Below are 26,884 nucleotides of genomic sequence, written 5' to 3'. Positions count from 1 at the left end.
TCCTGTAGCCGGCCATCTCTCTTGCTCCGCCATTTGTCTCCCTTCGTTCTTACGATCTTCACCCTCTGACCCCTCACGAGCTCTAATCAGCTTCCTGTATGGGGCATATTATCTACGTGATGGCAAATTGTAACGACGCGATACCTAGCCAAGTCCCGGGTATTCAATCATACGGTAGTCTCTCGGCAGTCCATTGCGCGTAAAAGACCTGCCAAGATCCACGGTTACGGATACCATTGAGCTTGTTATATACGATTCCCTCGTATTGGTGCTGTGATCCTGAACGTGTACAACAGCTATCAAAAGATTCAGGTGTGACATCTCCATTTTATCGCGGCGCTCATTCTTCTTCTTCATTGATATTCGCTTTTTTTTATTATTATTTTTCATCGACTGATAGACAATTTTACGATTACAATGATCCTGTGTTGCACGTAAGAGGAATACGAAGTTCTTTTTTTTTTTTTTTTTTTTTGGTTTTGGTTAAAAGGAATTTTTTTCATAAGAGCGGAGAGGCTCGTTTTGAAAACAAATATGCTGCAGCGGTGAAAGCCGCGGTATGAACGGCTACGAGTTCTCCGTGATCTTCCTCGGAAAGGAAGGGGGAAGACCGTTTAGAAGATCTTAAAGTAATAACCGAATCATCGAATCGACCACTATGTCTCTCGGGCAACGTATATCTGGGGCCGTCGCGGTCCTCAGAGGCACTTCCGAAGTCAAAGAAGCCCAAACGTAAGATTTGTGAATTCTCATCCTTTTTGCGAATTTTTGATTCTTAACCTAGATCGATTTCTAGGTCAACCTCCGATGAGATCGAAAAGATAACCACTGTGGAGGAGGAAAAAATTTGCCACAAGGCAATCACCCCGCTCGACAGATTGCAACGAGTTAGTCGTGTATCAATGTATTTCTTCTTTCGACAATTTTTTTTTATATCTCATTCATATATGTGTATTTTTTGAACGTGGACATAGGTGGTGGATTGGTTCAGGAAGAACATGCTTTTGGTCTTTACGATCGCCGCAGTCTTGGTCGGTCTTATTCTTGGATTTCTCGGCCGATTAGCCAATCCCACGCCACAATCCATTACTCTTATCAGTTTCCCCGGAGAACTTCTTATGCGACTTTTAAAGATGTTCATACTACCGCTCATTGTCTCGTCTCTTATCTCCGGTAATTATGCAATATCATGGAATCATATACAATTGGTCTCTAAGTTCTCCCTTTTTTTTTTCTTTTTTTTTTTTTAGGAATGGCACAATTGGACCCTAAGGGTTCAGGAAGAATGGGATACAGAGCATTGTTATATTACACCGTGACGACCATTCTCGCGGCTATAGTTGGTATCGTAATGGTATTAATTATCCATCCCGGTGATCCTAGAATTAAATCTGTTGTAACGGCGTACAAGGCGGATTATACAAAAATTTCTACGTTAGACGCTATCCTCGATATAATTAGGTAATGTGAAATATACATATATGAGAAATCGAGTTGTATATTATCGGCAAATACCATTTCTAGAAACATGGTGCCGGAAAATTTGGTGCAGGCGTGCTTCCAGCAGGCGCAAACTACTTACGTGACGAAGGAAGTTGCTACGGGAACTGCAAGTGAAATTACTCAAATACAAGAGGCAACGTTAGTGTACAAGGATGGGACGAATGTGATGGGCATGATAGTGTTTTGCATCACGTTTGGACTTGTTGCTGGACAATTTGGCGCCCAAGGGAAATTAATCGTCGACTTCTTCATGATTTTGAACGAAATAATCATGAAACTTGTCGGTATTATTATCATGTGGTGAGCGGTATTATCAAGATGATAATTTAATTTATCATGTTTGTTGAAATGTTCGTTTTCAAATTTAAATTCTCTCGCGTATAGGTATTCTCCGTTCGGAATTATGTGTCTGATAGCTGGTAAAATAATGTCGATCAACAATTTGACGGCAACTGCTCAGATGTTAGGCCTGTACATGGTGACAGTCATATTGGGCTTATTGTTCCACGCATTAATCACTCTGCCAACGATATTTTGGTTTTTAACTCGACAGAATCCTGCCGCATTTTTCAGAGGTATGATGCAAGCTTGGATGACAGCGTTAGGAACGGCATCAAGGTAATATTGATCTTTTCTTTTCTTTCTTTTTAAGTATTTTTACTGCTCGCAGCAATTATGTAATATTTTTTTTTCTTTTTTAATATCATTAGCGCCGCAACTTTACCAATAACTTTTCGATGCCTCGAGGAAAATAATAAAATCGATTCACGTGTAACGCGATTCGTAGTAGCGGTTGGGGCTACGGTAAATATGGATGGAACGGCTCTTTACGAAGCGGTTGCCGCGATTTTTATCGCACAAATGAATGGAATTTCGTTAGGAATAGGTGAAGTTATAACGGTCAGGTTTGTATGATCGATAGCATGGGAAGTATGCGACTATTATTTATTTATGGATCACCTTCATCTACGTAGTTTCACAGCTACCTTGGCAAGTATAGGTGCAGCAAGTATTCCCAGCGCGGCTTTGATTACGATGTTAATAGTGCTTACAGCTTTGGGTTTACCAACGAACGATATTTCTCTATTGTTTGCTGTTGATTGGATGTTGTAAGTTTGTCGTTTAAAAAAAAAATAACGCGACGCAAGATGGAATAATATAAATTTTTTTCGAAATTTTTGTTCGAAGGGATCGAATCAGGACCTCGATCAATGTTTTGGGCGATGGATACGGGGCTGGAATAGTTTATCATTTGAGCAAAGCTGAATTGGATAAAATGGATAAAGAAAAGAAATTAGAGGATCTTGAAATGGGGACACCTCTTGAAAATATTTTGGAGAGCTGTCAGCAAGATGAAACGCATGCTCCCGAGAAAACAAAGATTTTCCTTTCCGAAACATAGATTTAATCCGCAAGAATATTGACTTTATTTCGCGTGCTTTCTTTAATTTCTTGAACGATAACATAAAATGAAAAAAATTATGCTCATTCACACGCTCAAATTAACTTAACTCATCGGCATTCATTAGGATTGGCAGAAATAAAATTTTATTTTTTCACTGTCAAAATTTTTTGATCGTAATAAAAATTAAATAAATAACTCTAATAGGTCGTGAATTTTTTAAAAAATTAAATGTAAAACGAATATAATATAACGATATACAAAATATCAAAAACGCGAGCATGTTAAGTACAAAGCAATTCATTGTAAATCACTTTTTTGCGGATGCTGCAATTTTAAGAATTGATAAAAATTAATTGAAAATTATATTGTACAGAAAATTAAACATAAGATTTATTGTCTGAATTTAAATGTTTAACTTATCCTTTTGAGATTATACATGTGTTATCGTTTATTGATTTTAATAATGGAATAAAGCATTTTATTCTAATGATGCTTCGAATATTTAAAAAAAAAAAACTGTGTTCAGTAAGTAAAGTGTTATCATATCAGACAATTCATCCTACGATTTTATGTTTTTTATGTTTACATTGTTTATATACCATGTTACTTATTATACATATATTATAAAGATAAAGAAATAAATATAAATTAATTATATTTACAATTATTATATACTTATATTCTAGGGATAATACAATAATGAACAATGAGAAAAAACAAATGGAACAGATGAAATAAATGTATTTTTGAAAATGTTCTATGTACATACATATACAATAAATCACATAGTGCTTTATCAACAATATTATTACTCTGACCAGTAACTGGCAATTGTTTGTGATATATTTAATTAGTTAACGATATATTTAGTTAAAAAATATAAACCCTTAAATCTAAATATTCTTTTAATCAGTATACATGTACCATTCCATATAAAAATCTAATATTACATTAAGGAAAAATGTAGCATTGACACGGAATATTTCATAAATATATGAAATTAATTTTTTTTTATTCAAATAATAATATTCAATGTTTAGAAAGGATACGTCCAAAACAGCACATATGTCTATTGTACGAGTATAAGATTTGTTAAGGAAAATATATTTTATAAATATTTAATAATTAATTGTATTTTTTTATTATATTATAAAGGATACAAAAAGGCCTCCAAAAAATCCACTAGTTAGAAGATTTCGTCTACTTATAAAATATTTTTTCCATTGACCTCCAGCTTTTAACAATAACATTGCCTATACAAATATTATTTATTTATTAAATAATAATATTAAATAATGACAATTTTTTTATTAAATAATAATATTTTTAAAAATTATCCTTACCCATAATCCAAATACAGCAAAAATGTAAAAACCAAAACCATATAATCCAGTTAATCCTAATAAACCAGCTGTGCCACCTGATAATGCTGCCATTGATATCCTACAATATTCTACTACTGCAGCATTATTTACAACAGCAGATTCACTATATGCAATGATCTCTAAAAAATATTTAATATAAAATATAAAATATATTTATCTTAATATGAAAATAAATAATTAAAAAATTTAAATCCAAAATTACTTCATTTATAAAATAATAAAATATATATAAAATACAAAAAATTACATCATTTTTAATAATGAAATTAAAATCTTAAAACTTTTTTTTTATATAAGTTTATATGATATAAATCTATATGATTTCTTTTATATTTATATACAATATTATTGAATAAAAACATAACCTATAAGAAATGCCAAAAGTTTGTTAAAAATGAACTTTATAATTGAAAAAATAATAGTTAATATATATATAGTTTTATTATTTACCTCCTTTCTCTTGTTTTGTTTTAATCTTTCCCAACATTGTTATACTTTTGTTAATATTAGCAAAAAGTTGTATAATTTAACCTAACACATTCGTTGATGACACTATGTGTATATATCTCTATGAAAATTTTTAGTCTGCTATGACGCAGTTTTAGAGTGCCATCTATCTAGTATTGTTATATTGTATGTGAGTTATAAGGTTATTCAAGTAATTTTTTCTATATCTTGTTGCAAGCTTATTAAAGGTAAAAATTTAATTATTTAAATTATTAAAATATTATTATTAATATATATTTAAATTTTTAATGAAAATATTGTATTTGCGCATTTTATATTGAAAAATTTAATTTTAAAATATTTTTTATTCCCATTAGCGGTACGATCGATCTAATTGTAACATTAGATTATATAAGATTTACTTCATTGAACGTTTATAAATCTACAAATAGATTTAATTTTTTCGTATGACGAAAAGTGATCCAAGTGATCCATGTAAAAAGTTTGCATGTAAATTACAGCAGTGTTTAAAAGGTATCATTCGTGTAATTTTATTTGAGGTTATGATAAATTTATTACTTCTAATTTTTCTTTATATTAAATATATATATATTTTTAAGTCGATTAATTTTAGATAACGTATATCAACCATCACGTTGCGAGAAAGTACTAGAGGAAATAAGACAGTGTTGCATCATACATTTTGCTTCTTCAATAGTTTGTGATGGTATAGATATTTCTAAACCATACGAGCATAATACTGTAGATTATGTATGTATAAAAAATATTTTACTATATAAATAATATAAATAATATATAAATAATATTATATATTATAATCTACTATATCTTATTATAATTATATTATATATTAAATTATATTATATATTATATAATAATATCTCTCAATATTAATCATCCCATTATGAAAAATGATTATCGATTTATTTAATTTTGTTTCAGAGAAAAGCTCAGAAATAAGATTCATCATGATGAACGAAAATTTAAAAACTAACATATTCAGAGGTATTAATGCTTTTGGAATAGGTCTAGTTTTATGGACCTTATATCAAACTTCACAAGTACCAAAACTTCCAAAAAAGAAATCAAAGTAAATTTAATTTAACATTTTAACAAGTAATGTCTCATAAATAGTAAATTTATATGTTTACTTATTTAATATATATATACATATATATATATTGATATGTAATAAATAATAATATGTAGTTAAAAATGGAAGCAGTAAAAAAGGCAAAAGAACGATTTAGAAAGTATCCTATTATTGTTGCACAATGCCACGAATCTGGAGCTAAATATGCTGCATGTGTATTGGCAAAATCCAACTTACGAAAAGATGATTGTGAAAATGAATTTAAGGAATTTAAGGCATGTTTAATGAAAGCTGCTGCAAAAAATAATATAAGATTATAAAAACAGAAAAGTAGAATTTTATTTAATGTTAAAAGATATATTTAAAACTTCAAAATGAATGAATTATCATTTAAGACACATTGTATATTAGGTTTCTTACTTAGGGTTACTTTAGTTTTTTATTCAAATTATCATGATAAAACTTTCAGTGTTCCATACACTGATGTGGATTATAAGGTATTTACCGATGCTGCACGATATATAACAGAAGGATCATCTCCATTTGAGCGAGATACATATCGTTATACACCATTATTGGCTTTGCTTTTAACGCCAAATATTTTCATAAATGAAAATTTTGGAAAAATCTTATTTTCTTTTGTTGATATTTTGGTAACCATTTTGATAAAAAAAATCTTAATTTTACAAAATTCTAATAAGCAACATACATGTACCTTTATATGGCTCTATAATCCTTTCACGATCGTAATTTCAACCAGAGGAAATGCAGACACTGTGACAGTCTTTTTAATTATGCTAACTTTATATTTATTTTTGAAAGATAAATTCGTTTTAGCAGGTTTATTTCATGCCTTATCAATCCATTTTAGATTATATCCTATAATATTTAGTATATCTATATATTTTTCCCTTCGAGATAAAAATTACTTTATACCAAACAAGAATCAGTTAAAATTAGTAATTAGTTGTATATCCTTGATTATTTGTTTAACAATCATTAATTACTATTTCTATGGTTATAAATATATTTACGAAAGTTTTATTTATCATATTACACGCAAAGATACGAAACATAATTTTTCTGTTTATTTTTACATGTTATATTTATCTGCTAATTATCCACTTAATATAATTGAAAAAATTTTCATGTTTTTACCGCAATTGATATTGCTCTTATTATTATCATATAAATATTCAAATAAATCTTTATTGCCATTTGTAATGTTTATACAGGCCATGATAATAGTAACATATAATCCGGTATTAACATCACAATACTTTTTTTGGTATTTATCTTTATTGCCATTATGTCTTTCACGGTTTGGATTAAGCATTTATAGATCACTATTTCTATGTTTTATTTGGATCCTTAGTCAAAGCATTTGGTTATTAGCTGCATATTTATTGGAATTCAAAGGATTGAATACTTTTACGTATATTTGGATAGCTAGTTTATTTTTATTCGTTGCCAATATTAAAATTGTGAATGATATCATTACGTACTATAAATATTGATTAGAAATTAGAAAATAACGATTATTTTAAATTAATTTTCATATGTAATTCTTTATATAATTAGAAATAAAATATATATTATATCCAATGTGAAATTTTGTGAAAATAAAAAAAAAAAAATAAACTAGAAGCTAAAAAAAATCTTTAAACTACTTATTTTACGAATATTTAAATAGTAATTGTAATGAATTTAAATTTCAAGTATTATTTAAAATACGAATATTTTTATTATAAGCGTTATATAATAAGACATATCCGTTTCAGTATAGAAAATAATTATAGCATTAATAATGATTGGAAACTTAAAACTTAATTTTACTAAATTTTAAAATGATTAAACTAGATTTAAGAGTATTATATTATTAAATAATATGTACAAGTTCAGAAAATAGCTAGTTAAAGAGAAAGATAGGATAAGAATCGATGGTCTGCGCCATCTTTTGAATTCTAAAGAAATTCTAATCCTTTCAAAAGTACTCAAGAGATGGTGCTGATTTCTAAATTTTTATCTTATCTCTGTCTTTTTTCTATTATTTGTTCTTCTTTTCTTCCTCTTAGAGCACAATCATAAATGCGATATAGAACAATAGAATATATTTTCATTATTTTTTTTTAAAGCTACAATGTGTCTTAACCATTAATGTAAAAAATATAGATGTTACATTCTCGATTTTATATTATATCTTTAGGATGACGATGTTACAAAATATGGTATGCCCTGATATCTAACATGAATGTTTTGACGCGAGACACCGCTCGACGATAGCGGTGAAATTTAAAACCTTGTAAAGGGAGTAGGAAGGAATTTTAAAACATTCTAAGTTTAAAAACGATATTATTTGAAGATTTATTTGTCGAATCTATTTTTTTTTTTTACTATCAGAAATTTTGATTTTGTATTAGGATTTTGTATCGTATATAACGAGAAACAGTGGCACACAAAATTTTTCTATATTCAAGAATAAAAATTTTTTACGAGACATAACGTGTATTCATAATCCGTATTTATGTTATGAAACTATCATGATTCTAATGATAATGGTAGAAATATTACATACACGATTAATGATTCGTAATTTTATTCTTGCAGGAATACAAAATACTTATTTACAGATGGTTTTGTAAAGTAATAGTGGTAGATTTTTAAAAGGAATGTAGATATAGTAATAATAATACAATAATAGTAAATCTTAATGTAGTAATCTAGATCAATTGTGAGCAAGAGCATCCTTTGGATCATCTTTAGAAATATTTCTGTCATTTATTTCTAAGCTGCTAATGTGATGATATTAATATTATAGGGACATTCTTCATCAAATTATATGAGAATGCTTCTCACAATTTCTAACGACATTATTCAAACGATATTCTATTAACTTCATTTACAAAATGTAACAAAATATCATCGACGAAATATCATGACTGAAAAAAGAAATTTTGCGATTTCTTCGGTAAATATCCGAAATCCACGATAATACATAATATCTACGATCTATCGCGTTGAAAAATTGAAACGGAAAAAGAAATGGCCCAATTGATACACGGAATCGTAGTAAAGGAGTGAACTGAAATATATAGTTCGTATAACTCTAGGTCACCACGGCAGACGATGCAACATATAAAAATAGCATTATTTTCTTTCATTGCTTTCGTTTACAGTTTATTAAACTGTGTGCTATGTGAAATAATCTATTTTATTATTTTCCCCGACGTGAACAGACAGTTGATTTTTGTCCGAAGCCGGCCCCTCCGGCTAGCGACAAAAGTCACCGACATTTAATATAAGGAAGTAACAGAGGAAGCGATGATTCCGGATCTCGCGGCGATTCTCGAGCGGAACACGATTTATCTCTAAATAGTCGAATTTCTAAATTTCGTGTACTTCGGCTGGCCTGCAAGATCCAGAACCGGCCTACTTCTTTATAGAATTAACGCTATATCGAGAAATCAATTGTCATCACGCTAGATAGAAGAAGAAGAAGTTACATCTCTGAGAGAATCAGGAAAATGAAGAGAACACCCCGGGTTTGCGTGACGCGAAATACTCCTTATTATACCCAGAGGATTGGCGAACAAAGCGCGAGGCGTTGCTCGCTCTTGTTTTCCGCACGAGGGGAGCAAAAGAGTACGAAAGACGGCGCTCGCGAGAGGATATGCGTGCTCAAGTGCATTTACAAGGTTTGCAAAGCAACAATATGTCTCGATGCTGCTTTAAGACGTGCGAGAAACATGAAATCACTCGATATATTGCACGCACTCGGCGGTCGAAAGAAAGAAACGTATGCGATTCTTCGATATATCCGGTATAGTATTTCCTTTTTTTTTTTTTTTCTTTTACGTGTATCGGAAAAAATTTTCATTTTTTCGATATTACCTCCGTAAATATTCCATCTTTCTATTTCCATTTTTCTTTTCCCGCTCATTTTTGCTTTTGATTAATTCTTCGCGAAAGAATTAAAGCAAATGTAATACGATGTAAGAAAAAACTCAATATGTTAGCTCGATATATATATATATATATCAAGGATCGACTTTATTACGATCACAGTATAGAGTTATGAAGAAAAGGAGGTGAAAAGGGGATAGATTGCAGCGGGAGAAGAATTGCGATGAGACAAGAAGAAAAATCGTCTCATATTGATAATGAAGGGTGAAATCGTGAGACTAAGGGAGTGTTATATGGCAAAGATTTAATAAAATATGATAACAGCAGTGATACACATTACACTCTATGAAAAAAATATAAAATAAACGGCACTGGCTGCTTAATAATTAATATGTGTAAATCAATCAACTATAAATAATTGTAATAATAAAAATCGTTGTTGTTATAATGATGCCTGATGGATGAACTCCATGTTGTGTTAAACAAAATATACAACTTACAAAATATAAAATATTGCGCCGATCGATCTCGATGATTATGATAGCAGACGATGAGATAACTTATTTAAAAAAAAAAAAAAAGAATCAAAATCAATATTCCAATATACATATATAAGAATATATATATATATATATACTTATGCTTAATGATAATAATTGAAAAAAAAGAAAAGAAAAGAGGAGAAAGAATAATTAAAGCACTCTCGGTGTAACGCATGGATAAATGCATCGTCAAATATTATATGACATAAACAATTAATATACACAACATTAAAATAAACATCTCTTTGGTCTTTTCGTTCCTTTCCTTTTTTCTTCTTTATCATCTCGTATTGCAAGGAAGAAAGAAAGAAAAGGAACGTCATCCCGTCTCGTAAAATTTAGTTGTGCGGGCTAGAAGGAGACAGAGAAAGAAATTAAAAGAATCGAACGAAAAAAACAAAAAAAAAAAAAAAAAAGAAAAAGGAAAAGAAAAAGAAAAAAAATCGCGAAACGAAATTCGATCAAAGAGCCATGTGTGTTTATGTGTGCGTGGCGTGGGGGAGGGAACGGGAACGTAGGTGGGCTGAGCGGAAAGCACAAAAATTCCAATGTCAGTTTTATCGAGCACGTGTACATCAGTGATAAGGGCACGCGTTTAATACCTATCGACTGCCGCGACGCGGAAAATATCGAAAATTTCAAAGCTTCTTCTTTTTTTTATTTTCTCTCCCTTTTTGTTTCTTTGTACTTACATATCCTTACGGTTATTATATCTATATCGTGCGTGTGCGTATGCATTTATGCACGAAGTGATCGGAGAATGAATGAAAAAATGCGACAGACTTTAGCTAAACTCGGAATAAAAATGTTTCTTTTTTTTTCTTTTTTTTTTTTCATTGGCACACTGTCGATATCGAAGAGAGTAAGACTCGGTAGCTAGCTTTTTTTTCTTTTGCGTTACGTACCTCACCATTCCTCCAAGGAGAAAAAAAAAAAATCTCTGTTTATCTCTCTTTCGCTCTTTTTCATTCTTCCAAAACGCGCGCTCTCTCATTCTCTCATTTTCTCATTCTCTCTCTCTCACTTTCTCTCTCTCTCTGTTTTCATTAAAATTTGTTTTCTCGCTAACGGAAGATCTTGTGCGAATAAATACGTGGTCTTTCCCGTGGTCTTCGCTTCCGCGCCCGATCTTTGCGCTTTTGCAGGTACATGCGAGGAATTTTTGATCGAATTGCGATCGGACCAATACGGAGATCGACGATCAAAAAAGTTCCGTGAAGCGTACATTCTTTCGCGCGCGAACATTATCCATTTTGTATTTATTTAATTATCTCTCTTTCATGCGGATATATATATATATATATATATATAAAAAGTGTATCGTTTCCGACGAATTGACCTGGTTCCTTGGTTGAAAAAAAAAAAAAAAGAAAAAAAAAAGATCGTTAAAGCGATGATACACTGATTCGTTCGTGCATTTCGCAAAATTCTCCGAGTACCGATCTGTTTCTGTTCTGTTATCCTGGGAGAGCGCTCGTCGCGCTCGAAAATTACTTTGAGCTACGAAATTCACTGCGATCATAATGATTCTTTGATTTTTTTCCCGTATCGCGTTCGCGGCGATTCGATTTTTCGGTCGGGCAGCGCGATAGAAAGAACATCGATGAACAAAAACCCCAGAAACGGCGACCCTCTTCTTCCTTCCCTTCGCTCTTCGCTATGGAGATCTCTCAAAAAATCTATCTACCTAAATCTTTTTTTTTTTTCCCTTTTTTTTTTTAGGCTATTATAATACAAACTAATGTACATTAAAAAAAAAAAAAAAGGATGATTTTCGCTGTTTCGTAATCAAATCTCTAGCGTTCGAAATATTTACACGTGTTTATTCCTCTCCTCGCTCATCTTTTTTCACCTTTAATCCTATAATCCACTTGGCGCACTTCTGTTCGTCGAAGGATCATCGATTATTGATCGATTCGTTGACAAAATAACAACGTACCGAGTATCGGTTGTAAGGCGTGCGTAACGTTAATTTCACTTATTTTCTTTTTTTTCTTTTTTTTTTCCCTTTTTTTTTTTTTTTGGTCAACGGAATACCGGTTCACTTTCAATCAAAATTCGTTCGAAAAATTGGCGTTAAAAAAAGTTTGCGGTTGAAAATAGTATATGTTGGTGAACGCGCGTAAACGGATCGATAATAACTCGTTATCAAATAGGAGTGGAGTGGAGAAGATGGGGTGGATAGTATTTCGGTGAACTTTATTCGTTCGGCGCGGCTCGGCTCGCCGAAGTTTGCCAATTCGATGCGCGATAGCGTCCAGGACGTAACGGCCTCTCGACAAAAGTTCTTGCATTTAATCGCGTTGCTAGAGTTTCCTTCCAGTTCCAGTGTATTTCTTTTAGATCGAGTTACCTTTCATTCGGTTAATTTACTTTTACGCCGGGCGTGATGTTCGCGCCGCGAGACTTCTCCCGTGTAGAATGCGGTTACGTTAAGATGATTTTGTTACCATTTCCATTCGTCCTTCCCTTTCTCAAACTGTACCTCGACCAATCGTTCTCCACAATTACGTGTTTTCGCAATAATTGGCCATTGTTGCGGACAGCGGCGTTCTCCTACGCGAGCTTTCCTCTCGAAACGTATAAACTTTCGCCAGATTTCGATGCCTAAGAGAACGTTGCAAGAACTTTGTTGCATTTCCGTATATAATTGAAAATCCATTGTGCGCAATTTAATTATGTGTATGTGTATGTGTGTGTGTGCGACGACGAGTTCGAGTCGAGGTTGAGAGACTCGGGAAACGCGAATAGGGAATATATAAGACCGTGAAAAAAAAGGGAGTATCGTATTTAAAGGAAAAAAAATATATATATAGAGGAAGAAAAAGCGAAGAAAAGGAACACAGGACGACAGAAAAATAATGGTAATAACATGTTTGTCGTAACATGATCTTTCTAACAGATATCGCGAACGTTCCTAATTATTACCACGAGCTATTCTTCCGTGTCTTTTTCTTTTTTTTTTTCTTTTTTTTTTTTTTTTCCTCCTTTTCTCATTTTATACGAGAGATTGTTCCAAACCGAGTCACGCGACTCGTGCACCGACCTCTTCGTACGCGAAATTTACCATGCATCGCGATTGTTCGATACAATTTTCAACGAGCAGTCGATTACAGTCTTTTCTTTTCTATTTTGTTCGTTTCGTTTAGCGTTACGGTAACAGTCTATCGTATTTGTAAAGTGGATCAAACGGTTGAAGGTATGATGTATTCGATACGGAATAATCCGAAACGTTCATCGAAAAGAGATTATTCCACGGGGGGGGGGGGGGGGTGACGTTTTATTAATATCGGGGACGAGTGTGTGCTATTAAGAGTGCGTTTTAAATTGTTCCCAAGCGCTGTCGTTCGAGACATACCAAAGTCGAATAAATTCCAGGCGCGTATTTCGTATCAAAATTATTATTGGTCGAGATTACTACACACGGTGTACGTTGAAAAGTTCTCTCTTTCTTTTTTTTTTCTTTTTTTTCTTTTTTCTCTCTTCTGTAAAAAACGTAACAGGTTTTTTCCCTTCCAGACTCGCTCAACTCATCGATTCTCTTCCCTTTGTTAATACGTTACATTAAGAAATGGGGAAAAAAAAAAAAAAAAAAAAAAAAAAGGAGCAGATATTCGTTTCGTCGAAATTCAAAGTGTTAAAAATGATCGAATCGGGATGACCGGTCTGAATCAGAAGTGCTCGCATCGCTTCAGAACGATCATCCTTTCTCCCCATTTTTTTTTTTCTTCTTCTCATTTCTCCACCTCGCCCTTGCGATACTCGTGTGATAACGATCGCAGTCGATCGGATCCTCCCCGCTATATTATACAAACGATAATTCGCCGAAAAATTTCGCAACGATCTCGCTTGAATTCCTTTCTCGCAGGCAGTATTACACGCCGCGTAACGCGTTCTGAGAAAAAAGCTTTAACATCGAGAAAAATATGGGGGTATATATATATATAAATCGTATCTCCTATATGTCGGTCAGTCGAATTCGAAATAGCGTTATTTTTTTTTCTTTTCACCTTTTTTTTTTCTTTTCTTTTTTTTTTCTTTTGTTTTTTTTTTTTTTTTTCTCCCTATACTCGGTAATCGATGCGACGTGTTTAACGTAGCTTTTCATGGATAGCACGCGAAAAAGTGTTCATTTTCTAAAAAGTCACTTTCCATTTCACAAATGCGCGAGCAGACGATTCGATCGTTTTTTTTTTTTTTTTTTTTTTTTTTTTAAATACACTCCCCCGTTATCAAGGTTTTACGCACGGTGATTCATATTTCTCGTTCGAAGATCGATAACTTTTTTGTCGTATTTTTCACGATTCGTTCACGAGTTCTCACCTTTCGATTCGAGAGCGAGTAAGAGTGTTATTTATACGATGAATAATATGGCACATCTCATTCAATCGGGACGTTTCTTTCTTTCTTTCTTCTTCTTTTTTCCTTTTTTTTTTTGCTCTGTTACTTTCTTCATTTCGCGAGATGAGATATCTCGATTTTTAGCACCGCGGTTGTTGCATAACGTGTGATAACGCGCATATATAATAAAAAAAAAAAAAAAAAAGAAAAGAAAAAAAAAACGATCGAATCGTCGGATAAGGTTTGCGAAATAGTTAGTAATAGGCCATAATCCCTAATCGTAAATGTATGAAATGTATCAACAAATTTGAAAAAACTTCCCTCGCTCACCCGATTTTAGGCATTAACATTATCCTCTCATTCTTCGTCCCTTCTTTTTCTCATTCTCGTATTCGCGCGCATTTAGAAAAAAAACGCGTAAGCGTTTCGTCACAGGATTTCGTAAAATGAATTTGCCTAACAATCGACGCGCTTTATATATATATATATATATTTATACATATATATATATAAAACACACGGCGTCGATCGAGCCGGAAGGCGAAATTTCCCCATCGGAACAGCGTCGTGACGCGTCGTATCGAGATCCTTCTCTCGAACGAGGCGCGCGAGTTTGCGTGTTTCGCGAAGAATATAAACTTTTCAATGAAAAAACAACGAGGGTTTGTCGGGAATTGCACGAAAACGAAATGATTGCACTATAGAAAAATAAACTATTCGTAAGTCGTCGAATCGCGCAACTTCTTCGCGAACTTCTTCCTTAGACCGGAATAAGGGATGGAGGAAGATCCGCGAGAGGAGTGTTTTACATAGCATATTATTACAATGGCGCGCGATTAATCGGACGATGCGACGCGCGATGAGGAGATTTCGCGACGACTCCCCCCGTTTCTTTCCTTGACTAAAGGCGAAGAAATCGATATAATTTTAATTAATAATTGACAGATAACCAATTAATACGTATAGGATGGCCCTGCGGGCGCAAGAAGGCGCAAACTTCTAAGGTTTTCAAACGACATAAACTTTTCTAATTTTAACATCGCCCTGGACCATCCAGTACATTGATTGTAATTACTTCCCGCAGTATACTTCGTTTAACCTACATCTCTTTATAATAGAAATCATGTGTCTGTATGTATAGATATCTCTCTCTCTCTCTCTCTCTCTCTCTTTCTCTCATTTTTTTCTTTTTCTTTTTTTTCGGCATGGCATCGTTGCCATCCATGGCGAGATTCGACACCATGGATCCATCACTCCTTTACGTTTCTACGTGTCTTTTGTTTCTTTTCCTTCTCCCCGTTAAATCTGTACAGCATCGGAATTTCACCAAGCATTTATACATTTTACACGTGTGACGTGTGCGGTCGTGCGCGCATGCGCGCGTGCCTCGAAATCGCATTTGGCACGCGCGCATGCGCACAGGATTTCGTTTGCGCGCTTTGAATGTGAAAATTTCGAAATTCTCTCTCCCTCTCTCTCTCTCTCACACACGCACGCTCGTTCTCACGCTCATTCTCGCATGCTTTCACCCCCTCCTTTTTTTTTTCTTCTTTTTTTTAAATAGTTAACAATAACATCAGGATGAACATTGTACAGAGTGATTGATGTACAATAAAGCTGGACTTCCGGTGGACAGTTCCATGGCCCGGAAATGGGAGACTCCGTCGACGAAGTTTTGGTCGATATCGCGGCGAGGAGAACGGGATCGGCATCGAATTGCGGGAGGAAAAATGCTTAAAGAGATACGATAATACTACACTGTATAATCCCGTATATTCGAATTGATCGCGTTCCCCTCGACGGAACGAATCGAGCGCGAACCGAGAGGAACTGATCGTTTTCTTGACGACGGACTAACGCGCACGATCAAGACTCGATCGTGGAATGTGAGAACGAGAGTTCTCGATAGGAAGGAAGTGTTTATTATTATTATTATTATTATTGTTATTATTATTATTATTATTAATATTATTATTATTACGAATACTGATTTTTATTTTTATTTTTATTTCTTCTTCTTCTTCTTCTTCTTCTTCTTCTTCTTCTTTTTTCAATCTAATCGACGACAGGGTCGAGAACTTTCGAGGGGAACTGTCCGTCGCGAAATTGTCCGCGCAGTTAAATCAGATATGCACATAGTGTTATTAATTTTTTTTTTTTCTTCCTTTTCACTTAGTTACAAAACTAACTAAATCTTACGAGATACGGTGAGCAATAATTCCAGTTATTTACAGAAATTATGTTACATATATGTCTCAATATAAAGATATCTTCTCGATACATACAAATATGTATATTCGTTCTCCTAATTGATGAACACGGGACGACGAATCACCATCATCGTCATCGTTCATACGAGATTTCCCATCACACCGACACGTTTGCTCGAGCTCTACTTTTTCTTCCCTTTTAATTTCTTTCCCCTTCTTCTTTTCTTCCTTTTTCCTTTTTTTTTTTTTTTTTCAAACTCAATTGACGCGCCACGCGAATATGGGGCCAATCCATAGTGTGCAGCCTTTTTCTTTCGGAATCGTTTTAATAATTGATAGGCTACCCTGTTTCGTTTTCGTAATCAACGGTATTTATTCTCGCCTTCTGTATTCTATAATGTAAATTCGCGAGTCAACGATGCGTTTGCCTATTTTCTTCTTTAATTTAATTTAAGACTTTTTTATTTTTTTATTTAACTCGAGGCCATAGATCATCGCCGAGGAGAGAAATTCGATAATAAATCCAAATCCTCGTCCAATGAGCTACAGACGTTGCAAACGAACGGAGAAAATATTTTCTCGAAGAAAAAAAAGAAACTTAATTCAATAACGAGCGATACGATTAAACCGAGATTTCTCGAACCTGTTGTTATTCTTCTTTCGAGAAATTCTTTCGCCCTGTTCTGCTCGTCTATTATTTTAATATCGTTATTAATTTTTGTTATTTACACGAAGCTGTTCCACCCAAGAACGAGCTTATTTCGATAGAGTTTTTGCTTTCGTAGCGCCACCAAACTATAGGCCCTATGTTCGTATTGACAACAGGTGATATATTTATATATATATATATATGTATATACCTAATCATTTTTAGCTATCTATTTTACAAATTTTTTTACGACCTGTGGAACACGCGTAGCGAACGCGCGTCCTCTCTCTCCTCACCGAAGATTCCCCAGGCCGTAAGGTCGATAACGAGATCGTGATCGATCTTGTCACACAAGCGGCACGATCTTGGCTCGAGTTTCCTCTCTATTCGCTTATATCCGCGAATATATATTTCCGCGAGACCTAACATTTTTTTTTTCTTTTCCCTACAAATAAAAAAAGGCAACGCGACGCAGTGACGTCGAAGTAGCAGCCGAGACGTTGTCCGATTTCTGCGACGCGATCAAGCAACAATTTCGAACACGTCGTTTCCGACTCTGGACATACGTCTACGTATCACATGTACAGAAACGCGAAATATCCTTCCCCACGAGGATAATTGCTCCATGTTCCACCGTTTAGCCGTGGACATTCGAGTCACGACGCTTATTAAAGGTAAGACTGCTACTTTACGACCGCAACGATCAACGCTATGAGATTCGATTCCCATTTTCGTTAACGTTTCTTCGAATGAACATTAAATGCTTATCGAGATCTATATAAGTATGCGAATAAAAGATTGTCGATACCGAGTGGTCTGTCCTCGTTCCGAAGAGCTCCTTCGATTTACGAATCTAACCACCGTCCTTCGTCCCTCTCCAACTCATCCAACTAATCGTCGCTTCCGATCGTCCTCGTTTCCTTTCCACGTCTTCTCTCTTCTCAATTTCTCTCTTTCTTTCCCTCTTTCCAAAAAAAAAATTCCACTTTCACCTATCGTTTCTTCTCATGTAATCCATTCCATTTCGATGTGCAAAGTCGATTATTTTTTTATTCCTATTAGACGATAGAAAAAAATACACTGTGTTTCCGAGTGGATGAAGGAACCTTCTTGCCCATCAAGTTAGTCAGTCTTCTTAAATAGAATACCACGTGCATGCTGATCGATTCGACAAGCTCGACCGGTCATCCTTTTGTTCGCCATTATTCGATATCGGTTTCCTCGTCCCATTCCTCGCAAATTCGCTCGCATTCGCTTGGATCGATCTTTCCGTATAAGTCGAATCGCTCCTCGACCAGCCTCTTTTTACTCGTTCTTACTTCTTTTACTCCCGGCCAACCTCGACGAGACATTTAAGGAAAAAGCTCGCGTGATGCTCATCGAATAATCGTGGTATCAATTCCTTCGTACGCAGGAACGTATCCCCGTAAACCATGTCGACCCGCCACGCTCATCCTCTCGTGGATCCTCCTGGGCATCGTTTCCAATAGGTAAATTCCCCTCGCGTACGGCTTCCTCCTCGCCACCACTTTCCTCGCGACGTCCACACAGGGATACTCGGCAAGCTCTCGCGGTTCTTCCTTCCTCGATCCTCCAACTTCCCGCAACCTTTCCACCGTCTCTCTCGAGACTTCGCTCTTCTTCTCCCCCGTTCTTCTTTCTTGTCCCCGCCCAATCGCCAAACTTCCCCGAACGTCACCCGAAAAACACCTCGCCGAAAGATACTCGTCGAGGCACGGCGTCGAGGAAGAAGGAAACGCCACGCGACTCGAACGTTGCTCCACGAGTTTTCGATGATCGCGGCTGGCCCTTCGCAATTGTCGTAGCACCATCTCGATGTACCTCAACGCCTCCCCGTTTTCACCGATTCGTTGCGCCCCGTGTCCCTTCACCCGAAACTTGTTCCACTCTTCCCCTTTCCTCCACTTTGCTTCCCCGTCGAGCAATCGTTCCGCGTCAACGCTCGATCCACGTCGATGACGATCCTTACGCGCCTCGATACCGCGACAAGTTCTGCCCTCCGCGAGAACAAGCGTTCCTCCTCGCCGTTTCACAGTGTTGGAGCGTTGGTGAGTCGATCCGAAGGCGGTACTAGTTAGGCCCGAACGTCGATGGTTCTAGTTCGGATAGACCCCCTGGCCTCATACATGCGTCGCTAACGTCCCCACCGCCGAGGTGCGTTTTACCGTCGCCACTCCGCCGTTCGGCCCGCCCGTGATGTAGTGCGCCGAAAGTGGTGCCTGCAAGATAGATCGAAATGCGGATAATTGGAAAGCCTCTCTTTCTACGAACGTTCGATCCACGGAAACCTGTGGATGATATTAAAAATCAGAGGAGAAGAGAGGTTTAATCGGCTCGATCGGAATCGAACTATGTCGAACAGGGATTCTAAGTAGTTGTGGAACTGGTTCAGGTGAGGGATAGGAATGTACCTGAGATGTCGTAACTAGAATCTAGGAATTTGGCACACATTCGCCGGCATTGTACTAACCTGCGGTCCAGCGCCGTTCAAGGTATTCAAGCTATTCATTCTCATTGCTTGCGTGTAAGGCGGTGGCGCAGGCGTCACTCCCGGCACAGCTGTGTGAGGCGCGTGTCTCAGTTGCTCCGCCGCTGACATTCTATTGTTCGTAGGGGGAAGAAAAGAAGTATCAGGCTGGTTTTCTCACGCGCGCGGATATTTATGATCGATATATCACGGGAATCAGGGTATATAGAGGGTATCGCTGTCGTCGAAAACGAGTTCGACGAACGGGTTGGACGGCCACGGATTTGCCCGATTAATATTGAACGCCGGCGACGGTGCCCGTTCCGCGAACCGGCGTTATAAATATTCAAGACAGATACACGCGCGTACACACACACATGTACACACGATTCATAATTCACGTGGAATATAATTAATTCGCGGAAACGATTGCACACACGGTGCAACAAATCCGTTAATCAATACGTCGTAAATATCGTAACGTTAACGTACGGTGTGTGTATATATACGTGTATATGTGTGTGTGCGTGTCCGTCGACGTTCTCGAAATCGAGCGCCATCATCTTTCGTTCCATCTTTTCGCGATTCGATCGATCATCCCTTCAAATATCCCTCCCCCTCGAACGAACGAACGTTTCCTTCGACCGAAATATCACGTTCCAACCGCGGCTGGAGGATAATTCGATCGTCTTTGACGCTCGTCTCGGCGCGCAGGAGGATTACTGTACGCGAAAACACAATTACAGTTGGTCAAAGCTTGCTCTATTACACGACTACGTGGAACTAGATTGCGGGCTCGATTACACAGGGGGTAGCGAGTCCCGCTTGATAGACAGGGGGAGGCGGAAGCCAAACCCCTAAGAAGTTTACCTGAGGTAGGGGTTTCCATACGTTGCTGAGAAACGTGGATCGATCGCGGGGGTGGTTTGAGGGGTCGAGCCGCCCAGATTCGCGGAACTCAGACCGATCTTCTTCGAGGCTAGTATCCCGCCGGAAGGTATCCTGCTTAAGGATTCCCGCGACGCTCCCACACCTTGCGTCGTGGGTGGCATGTAGTCGCGGGTGTAGTCCACATACGGCACGTAACCGTTATTGTTACTGCCGTCCTACAACATCGAAATGAAACGGCAAGTGTTAAAGAAGAATTTTTTTTTTCCATTCGATCCCGTCGACAATTTTTAGAAATCCGCTCGTTTAATAATTCGAATATCTTTGGGAGTGTTCGAAAATACTCCTCGTTTCGAGACGCGGCAAAGATTGAAATTAATTGGAGATCGTCGTCGATCGATCGAAGGAGTAAGTTTGGCGCGGATTGTCGCGAGGGGAAGGTTTTTCCCCCGACGCATTATAATTCGTTCGGTGTGTACAGAAATTAGGATCGGATTATCATAGTAGAAGGAAGGTCTGAAACGTGGTCGAATTCCAAATGTTCCATGCAGCGAAGTTAAGGAGGTGGTAGAGGTATCAGGTATTCGGTGTGGGGAATATTCTTAAAAACTGCAAATTAAATCTACACGGTCCTCGAGAGTGCATGCCCTGGAGAGAGAGATTCTACGCTTTAATATGCACTCTTGGAACTCGGTGCTTCCTCGTGCAATAAACTAGATTAAGCTCTGGCTCCGGTTCTTGGCATCTTCCCCGCGCGAGATCGCAGAGAACAGAGAAATTTCGAGAGCTCGTGCATGCGACGCGATTTTTCAACATTTTCTCCCCCCCGCTCATTCACCATCCGCTCGTCACTCGTCTTCACTCTGCTGTACTCACGTTATTTTTTGGCGGGAACGATGGCTCCGTGTAATCGGCGCTGTAACGATAACCCAGGGGATTGGGGACGGGTCCGGCCAGCGCCAAAGCGTTCACACCTCTCGTGCTTCCTTCGCCCTCGCTGTCGAGCGCCGTCACGCTCTCCGCGTTGCTCACGCTCGATCCGGCCCGTATATCCGCCTTCACGTCCGACAGATTGCTGCTTCTGTCGCTTTCTCGATACCTGTCCGCGTTCGAGTCTGTTTCTTCTGTCGTGTGGCCGAAACAAAGAAATTGAAAAACGGATCGGTATTGGTGAAAGCAAAAAAAAAAAAGGAAAAAGTTTATACAGCCGCCTCTATTGTTCGGAATAGAGCTTACGTTACGTTACATTACATTACATGCAAATTAGAATAACGTACACTCGGCTCGTGAATAATTAAAAAGGGTGGAGTCGCGACCATTTATCGAATATCGCGATAGAGAAATTGCTCGAGCGTGGATACGACTGCGTAGTATAACTTCGCCGCGTATATAAACTACTTTGAAGCGTATAATCGATGCAAAATGGGGGGCGGGGGATGAGGAAAGGGGGGGGGGGCAGGGGCCGGTTGATATATAGATAAACCATAAACAAGCTGTTTGGAAAGGCGGTGAAGGACCATTGAATGTCGCGCGTCGACTACGCCCAACCCGTTTACGACTCGTAAACGTGTATCGGCCTCGTTTGCATTCAATGAGCTATCCTTCATCCGCGGTTACTGTTTTTTTTTTCCGCCCCGAAAGACCGATAAAAAGGTGCCACCGGCGAGTCAGTGGAAAGGAAGAATTTTCGAAGAATCGAGATGACGAAATCGCGCGAGCAACTGGGCCTCGTAAATAATAAAAAAAAAAAAAGAAAGAAGAAAAAACAAAACAGCGGCGCGACCGAGCCCGAGTGTTTTACAACTCATTTCAACATGATATTCCACTCACGCATATCAGTCTCCTGGGTCTGGGCCGTCCTCGGTCGTGGCTGTTTGATGCGGTCGCGGCACTGCAGAATGAGTATAATGATCACGCCAATCAGGATCACGCAGACGACCAGGCCACCGATGATCAGAATCAGTTGCAAATCGACTGGAATCAACGCTAAGCGTCACGGACGGTTAAAATCTCGGCTGTTTGGCTCATCGGGTGAAACAACGATCTTTCTTTTACTTTTTCTCTCCTTCTCTCTTTCTTCTTTTTCTTCTTCCCCCCTCTCTTTTTTTTCCCTTTCTTCTCCCTCACGAAAAACGCGCGACGATCGTCCGGCGCGGCGGAATAAAAATTCGACAGCGAGTGCGCGCGACTGCTTAACGACGCCGCCGCTTAAATTTCGCGAAACTCGCGCGCGGGTTAATTGAAACTCGGCGAATTTACGACGCGGTCCGCGCCCGTATCGGGTAAAAATGTAGGGGAAAACGGGCGGCGTGGACGGATCGGTCGATGCGAGAGATCCGATTAGAATTATGGGGGAAAAATTGGCCCCGAGGCCGAGAATTACGATGCATACGGATCGCGGGGTTAAATTGAGACTTAGAGCGCCATTTGTTATCGTTATTTCGTTTTTCGAAATGTAGGCGGGTAAAAAAAAAAAGAAAAAAAGAAGAATCTCCTCCCGTATTTTATTACAACCTGTCCGGACGGCAACGAATCACGCCTCGTCTTGTCCACCGGCTGCGAGAACCGATCGAACGCGCGCATCAGATATCGGCGCGCGTTTTCCAAAAAAAAAAAAAATAAAAAAAAATTGCAAAATCACCGAGCTGTGCAGTTTCACGCCGTGGTTTTGCCAACGATTCGATATAGATTTTTTAGGAAACGCGATCGTTTTTTTAGTTAGTTACTGAATTTCAAGTTACGGCTGATTTTGTAATCGATTCGGTCCAGATTACAGATTTTTTTTTTCTTTCTTTCTTTTTCCCCTCCCCGGTAACAGGGACGTTATTCCCCTCCCAGGGAGATCTCGCGAATCGCTTCGAGCGTTTTTCCATCCAGAAAACGTAGCAATTTTTCGAGGACGCGTCGCGCGCAGCACGCGGAAAATAGCGTGGAATCGCGGGAGTGAAGAATGCAGACAGCTAGCTAGTCGGAGAGAGAAAGATAGAAAGGGAGAGAAAGAGAGAGAAAGATAGAAAGAGAGAGAGAAATAGAGAGAGAGAGAGAAAGATAAAAATAGATAGAGTAATGAAAGAAAGAGAGAAAAAGAAAGAAAAAGGTCGACCGGTTATAATGGATATGAACTTACTGTGTGCCGTCAGCTTGATTATGACGGAATCCGTGCCGAAGCTATTCGTGACCGTGCAGTTGTAATCCCCGAAGTACGTGGATGTGGGTTCGAGCAGTGTGACAGTGCTGACGACTCTCTCGGCGGTGTATTCCTCCTGCACGGAAAACTGCGTATTGTTCGTCGAGAGATTGAACTCGCGACCGGCGAAGCTCCACACCACCGAGTCCGCTTTTGGCACAGATATCGCGGTACACTTCACCTGCGAAATCGAGGAAGGGAACGGTCGAATAAAAAAAAAAAAAAAGGAAAGAAAAAAAAAACCCCCGCTTGTCCCCTTCCCACCAACCGTGTGTACCGTTCCGCTTTTTAAAACCGTCGCACGTATATATATACATATATCGTGTATCGACGGGGGAGGAAAAATGAAGAATAAGGGAGCGGTGGGGGGGAAAAAAAAAGTGGGAAACACGGTTAGTCGATCGTCATATTCGTATTCCTGTACGGATTCGTTCATCGAAAACTAAATTCAAATTCCGTGGAAAAATAGCAGGTGTTTTTTTAGCCCGTTGTCCTAAACCATTTGTTATGTAGATTTCGGCCATCTATTTCGATTTTTGGAGACCTAGAGCGATGTGTCTAGCGGTTCTCGCGTTATTTTCCATAAATGCCTCGTTACGAGTCCCTCCCTTTCTCCCATAGCAGGGGAGAGATCTATGTAAATCATCGAAGAATAGTCGAAAATAACGTCGTGTTTTCGATCGACACCGACTTTTGAAAACTTGTTACGACCGATGATACTGATAATAGAAACGATTCCCGAAAAGAGAAGGGGAGAGCAAGGGGAGGACGTTAAAGAGAATAAAAGTCGAGGCCTGAAACGAGAGATCCTGGAAGGATCTTGAAATTATTACCTTGACGGCACCCTCGTCGGGCACGTATTGCACCCTCTGCGACACGATACTCGGCGGTGCCCGGATGTAGATGTTCGCGTACCCCATCAACTCCTGGAAACCGGGTACGTGCGCCTTGCAAAAATACCGCCCGGCCGTCTCGTGGTTCACCACCACGCTGATGTTGGGCGTGCTGGCGACCTGTCGCTCCGAATCCTCGTGGTACCAGCGGATCTCCGGCGTCGGGTTCCCGTCAACGTCGCACTGCAATATCTCCGTGGCGCCGTACTGCGTCTCCACGGAGATCGGCTGGTGCCTGAACTGCGGCCCGTCTGTGAAAATTTTCGTTTTCACCATCACGCACCAATCTCTCTTTCTCTCTCTCTCTTTCTCTCTCTGACGGATTCAAGCCGCTCAATTAGAGTAATCGAATAACTATTTTTTACAGGAGAAGAAGGATTGTTTAAGAGTGAAATCCCGGCTCTATTCATCCCATTTCTCGAACGAATCGTTGCTGCGTATCGCGTTACACAAGGGATGAGGAGTACATAAATCGCGAGCACGTTCTTCTTCCCCGTGAAGAAGAATCATCTCGGAAAATATGCCGGCAAATTCTCCCCTTAAGAAGTCCAATTTATCGTCCAGCCTCCTCCTCGGCTTTTGACAAGCGTTATCCTGAATTTCGCTTCCCCCCCGCGGCTAAATAACGCGACGAAGCACCCTTCCGGATGGACGAATGGGATAAAGAGAGGTCGAGTCAGCGAATATTAATTCGGTGCTTTCGCTTCTTCGTGCGAAGAATCGTGTACAATTCTTGCGGCTACGAATTCTCTTCCCGATTCGAGATCTTCTTTTTTTTTTACGATTCAAAGTTGATTCGATGATACTCGTTTTCCTCGATATACTCACACGTTATGTCCAGAGTTTCGGTGTCCTCGCTCTTCCCGACGTCGTTGTGAACCTCGCACTTCACTATCGCATCGTGAAGATCTCGGGTCGCGTTGTGGATGATCATTTCCGTGGTGTAGTCGCCGATCACCTTTTTCTCGTTAATGAACCACCTAAGGAAAGAGAAAAAAAAAAAAAACGATTGAACCCTCGATGAGCGTGCAATTTGCAGCATAATTTGCACAATCGTTGTGCAAAAATTGCCGTCGAATCTGATCGCTATCCTCGACCGATCGAAGGAAAAAAATTTGTGCGGTAATTGCGCATTTTTACCCCCACCCTCCCTTCTCAGATTCCGCAAATTCTCCTTCGCTCGTCTCTCTCTATCAACTCCACGAATTTCTTTTTTAATCTCTCTCTCTCCAGCCTTTCTTTTTTCCTCGTAATGCGGGCCGCGATTCTACTCGGTCATTTTTCAGATTCGATCGATAGCCGAGTTTTCAACCGAGGCACACAAAGAGCGAGAACGATAACCTTCGTCGAATTAGCGGCCGATTCCTTTAGAAACGATCCTTCCGGAGAGAGATGCTGGTTTACGCCCCACGGTTCTCGAGCCTTCGGTCGCAACATTTATCTCGCTCGGTTCGCCTCGACGATCGACGAAGGAGCGACGAGAATCTCCTCGGATGGCAATAGATGAGAGAGAAAGAGACAGAGAGTTTTTTTCAACCTCGAATCGCGTGTCCACATACGTTATCGAAGAACAGGAGAAACCGAATGAAACGATCGCGAAACTTTCCCGAATCTCGTGGAAAAGGATCCTGACCCTCTTTCCTTTCTTCTCTCAGCTATAGTAAGTAAAAGGATCCTCGTCCGAGTTTTGTCGCTAATGGCATTTCAGATCTCTCGCGCGACTCCTTCGCCCTCCTTGGCTTTTATTATTTTCACGGAATTACACAATCGTAGAAACTTGGCTCGTAAACGGTTTATGGAACGGTTATCCATCAGGGGATCCATCGACTTTTACTGGTTTCGAATTCACGGGAATTTCGTAAGGCGGATCGAGAGTTTTATCGAGAGTTGGTCCTTAAATCGTTGACTATATTCCTCACTCGTTTATCG

General features: G+C 38.3%; 4 protein-coding genes across 8 annotated transcripts in view; 2 read left to right on the top strand and 2 right to left on the bottom strand.

The window, feature by feature from the left end:
- Positions 1-181: 181 nt before the first annotated feature.
- Positions 182-3,565, top strand: Eaat-2 (excitatory amino acid transporter 2). 2 transcript variants are annotated; one of them, XM_006568148.3, is made up of 10 exons: positions 182-312; positions 544-732; positions 797-887; positions 975-1,173; positions 1,251-1,461; positions 1,525-1,803; positions 1,888-2,121; positions 2,214-2,408; positions 2,478-2,612; positions 2,692-3,396. In XM_006568148.3, the coding sequence occupies exons 2-10, from the start codon at positions 659-661 to the stop codon at positions 2,903-2,905; spliced, it is 1,632 nt and encodes a 543-aa protein (XP_006568211.1). In that variant the 5' UTR covers positions 182-312; positions 544-658; the 3' UTR covers positions 2,906-3,396.
- LOC551477 (ER membrane protein complex subunit 6) lies at positions 3,119-4,884 on the bottom strand. The gene is made up of 5 exons (XM_623872.5): positions 4,744-4,884; positions 4,252-4,412; positions 4,069-4,161; positions 3,958-3,977; positions 3,119-3,848 (listed from the first exon to the last, which is right to left on the bottom strand). The coding sequence occupies exons 1-5, from the start codon at positions 4,778-4,780 to the stop codon at positions 3,818-3,820; spliced, it is 342 nt and encodes a 113-aa protein (XP_623875.1). The 5' UTR covers positions 4,781-4,884; the 3' UTR covers positions 3,119-3,817.
- LOC725491 (GPI mannosyltransferase 1) lies at positions 4,857-9,059 on the top strand. 2 transcript variants are annotated; one of them, XM_001120476.5, is made up of 4 exons: positions 4,857-4,988; positions 5,118-5,274; positions 5,375-5,511; positions 5,704-6,184. In XM_001120476.5, the coding sequence occupies exons 2-4, from the start codon at positions 5,208-5,210 to the stop codon at positions 5,719-5,721; spliced, it is 222 nt and encodes a 73-aa protein (XP_001120476.1). In that variant the 5' UTR covers positions 4,857-4,988; positions 5,118-5,207; the 3' UTR covers positions 5,722-6,184. The 2 variants fall into 2 exon arrangements, with proteins under 2 accessions (XP_001120476.1, XP_026295029.1); XM_026439244.1 differs by having other exon boundaries at positions 4,905-4,988; positions 5,361-5,511; positions 5,704-9,059.
- Positions 9,060-9,687: 628 nt separating this feature from the next.
- LOC410853 (irregular chiasm C-roughest protein) overlaps positions 9,688-26,884 on the bottom strand; it is a 150,442-nt gene continuing 133,245 nt past the window's right edge. For 2 of the 3 annotated variants that reach the window (XM_006568167.3, XM_006568166.3), the window contains exons 7-14: positions 25,784-25,935; positions 24,896-25,206; positions 24,003-24,243; positions 22,706-22,861; positions 21,752-21,999; positions 20,858-21,093; positions 19,991-20,120; positions 9,688-19,739 (exon numbers count right to left, since the gene is read on the bottom strand). In XM_006568167.3, the coding sequence (XP_006568230.2) occupies positions 19,641-19,739; positions 19,991-20,120; positions 20,858-21,093; positions 21,752-21,999; positions 22,706-22,861; positions 24,003-24,243; positions 24,896-25,206; positions 25,784-25,935 (1,573 nt within the window). In that variant the 3' untranslated portion in view covers positions 9,688-19,640. The remainder of the gene's footprint in view (positions 19,740-19,990; positions 20,121-20,857; positions 21,094-21,751; positions 22,000-22,705; positions 22,862-24,002; positions 24,244-24,895; positions 25,207-25,783; positions 25,936-26,884) is intronic. The other variant, XM_006568168.3, reaches the window with a different exon arrangement.

This window comes from Apis mellifera, linkage group LG2 (genome assembly GCF_003254395.2).
Source record: "Apis mellifera strain DH4 linkage group LG2, Amel_HAv3.1, whole genome shotgun sequence".
NCBI lineage: Eukaryota > Metazoa > Arthropoda > Insecta > Hymenoptera > Apidae > Apis > Apis mellifera.
Note: the sequence above shows the minus strand (reverse complement) of the source record. Positions and strands in the feature narration are given on the sequence as shown.

What these genes read in the sequence shown, in the direction of transcription:
- Eaat-2 (XM_006568148.3), top strand. Translation starts at nt 659, where the DNA reads ATGTCTCTCGGGCAACGTATATCTGGGGCCGTCGCGGTCCTCAGAGGC. An exon ending in GTCGGTATTATTATCATGTG is followed by an intron (nt 1,804 to 1,887) that starts GTGAGCGGTATT and finishes TCTCGCGTATAG; the next exon opens with GTATTCTCCGTTCGGAATTA. An exon ending in GGTGAAGTTATAACGGTCAG is followed by an intron (nt 2,409 to 2,477) that starts GTTTGTATGATC and finishes TCATCTACGTAG; the next exon opens with TTTCACAGCTACCTTGGCAA.
- LOC725491 (XM_026439244.1), top strand. Translation starts at nt 6,229, where the DNA reads ATGAATGAATTATCATTTAAGACACATTGTATATTAGGTTTCTTACTT.
- LOC551477 (XM_623872.5), bottom strand. Translation starts at nt 4,780, where the DNA reads ATGTTGGGAAAGATTAAAACAAAACAAGAGAAAGGAG. An exon ending in AACAAAACAAGAGAAAGGAG is followed by an intron (nt 4,413 to 4,743) that starts GTAAATAATAAA and finishes AATATTTTTTAG; the next exon opens with AGATCATTGCATATAGTGAA. An exon ending in GATTTTTTGGAGGCCTTTTT is followed by an intron (nt 3,978 to 4,068) that starts GTATCCTTTATA and finishes CTCGTACAATAG; the next exon opens with ACATATGTGCTGTTTTGGAC.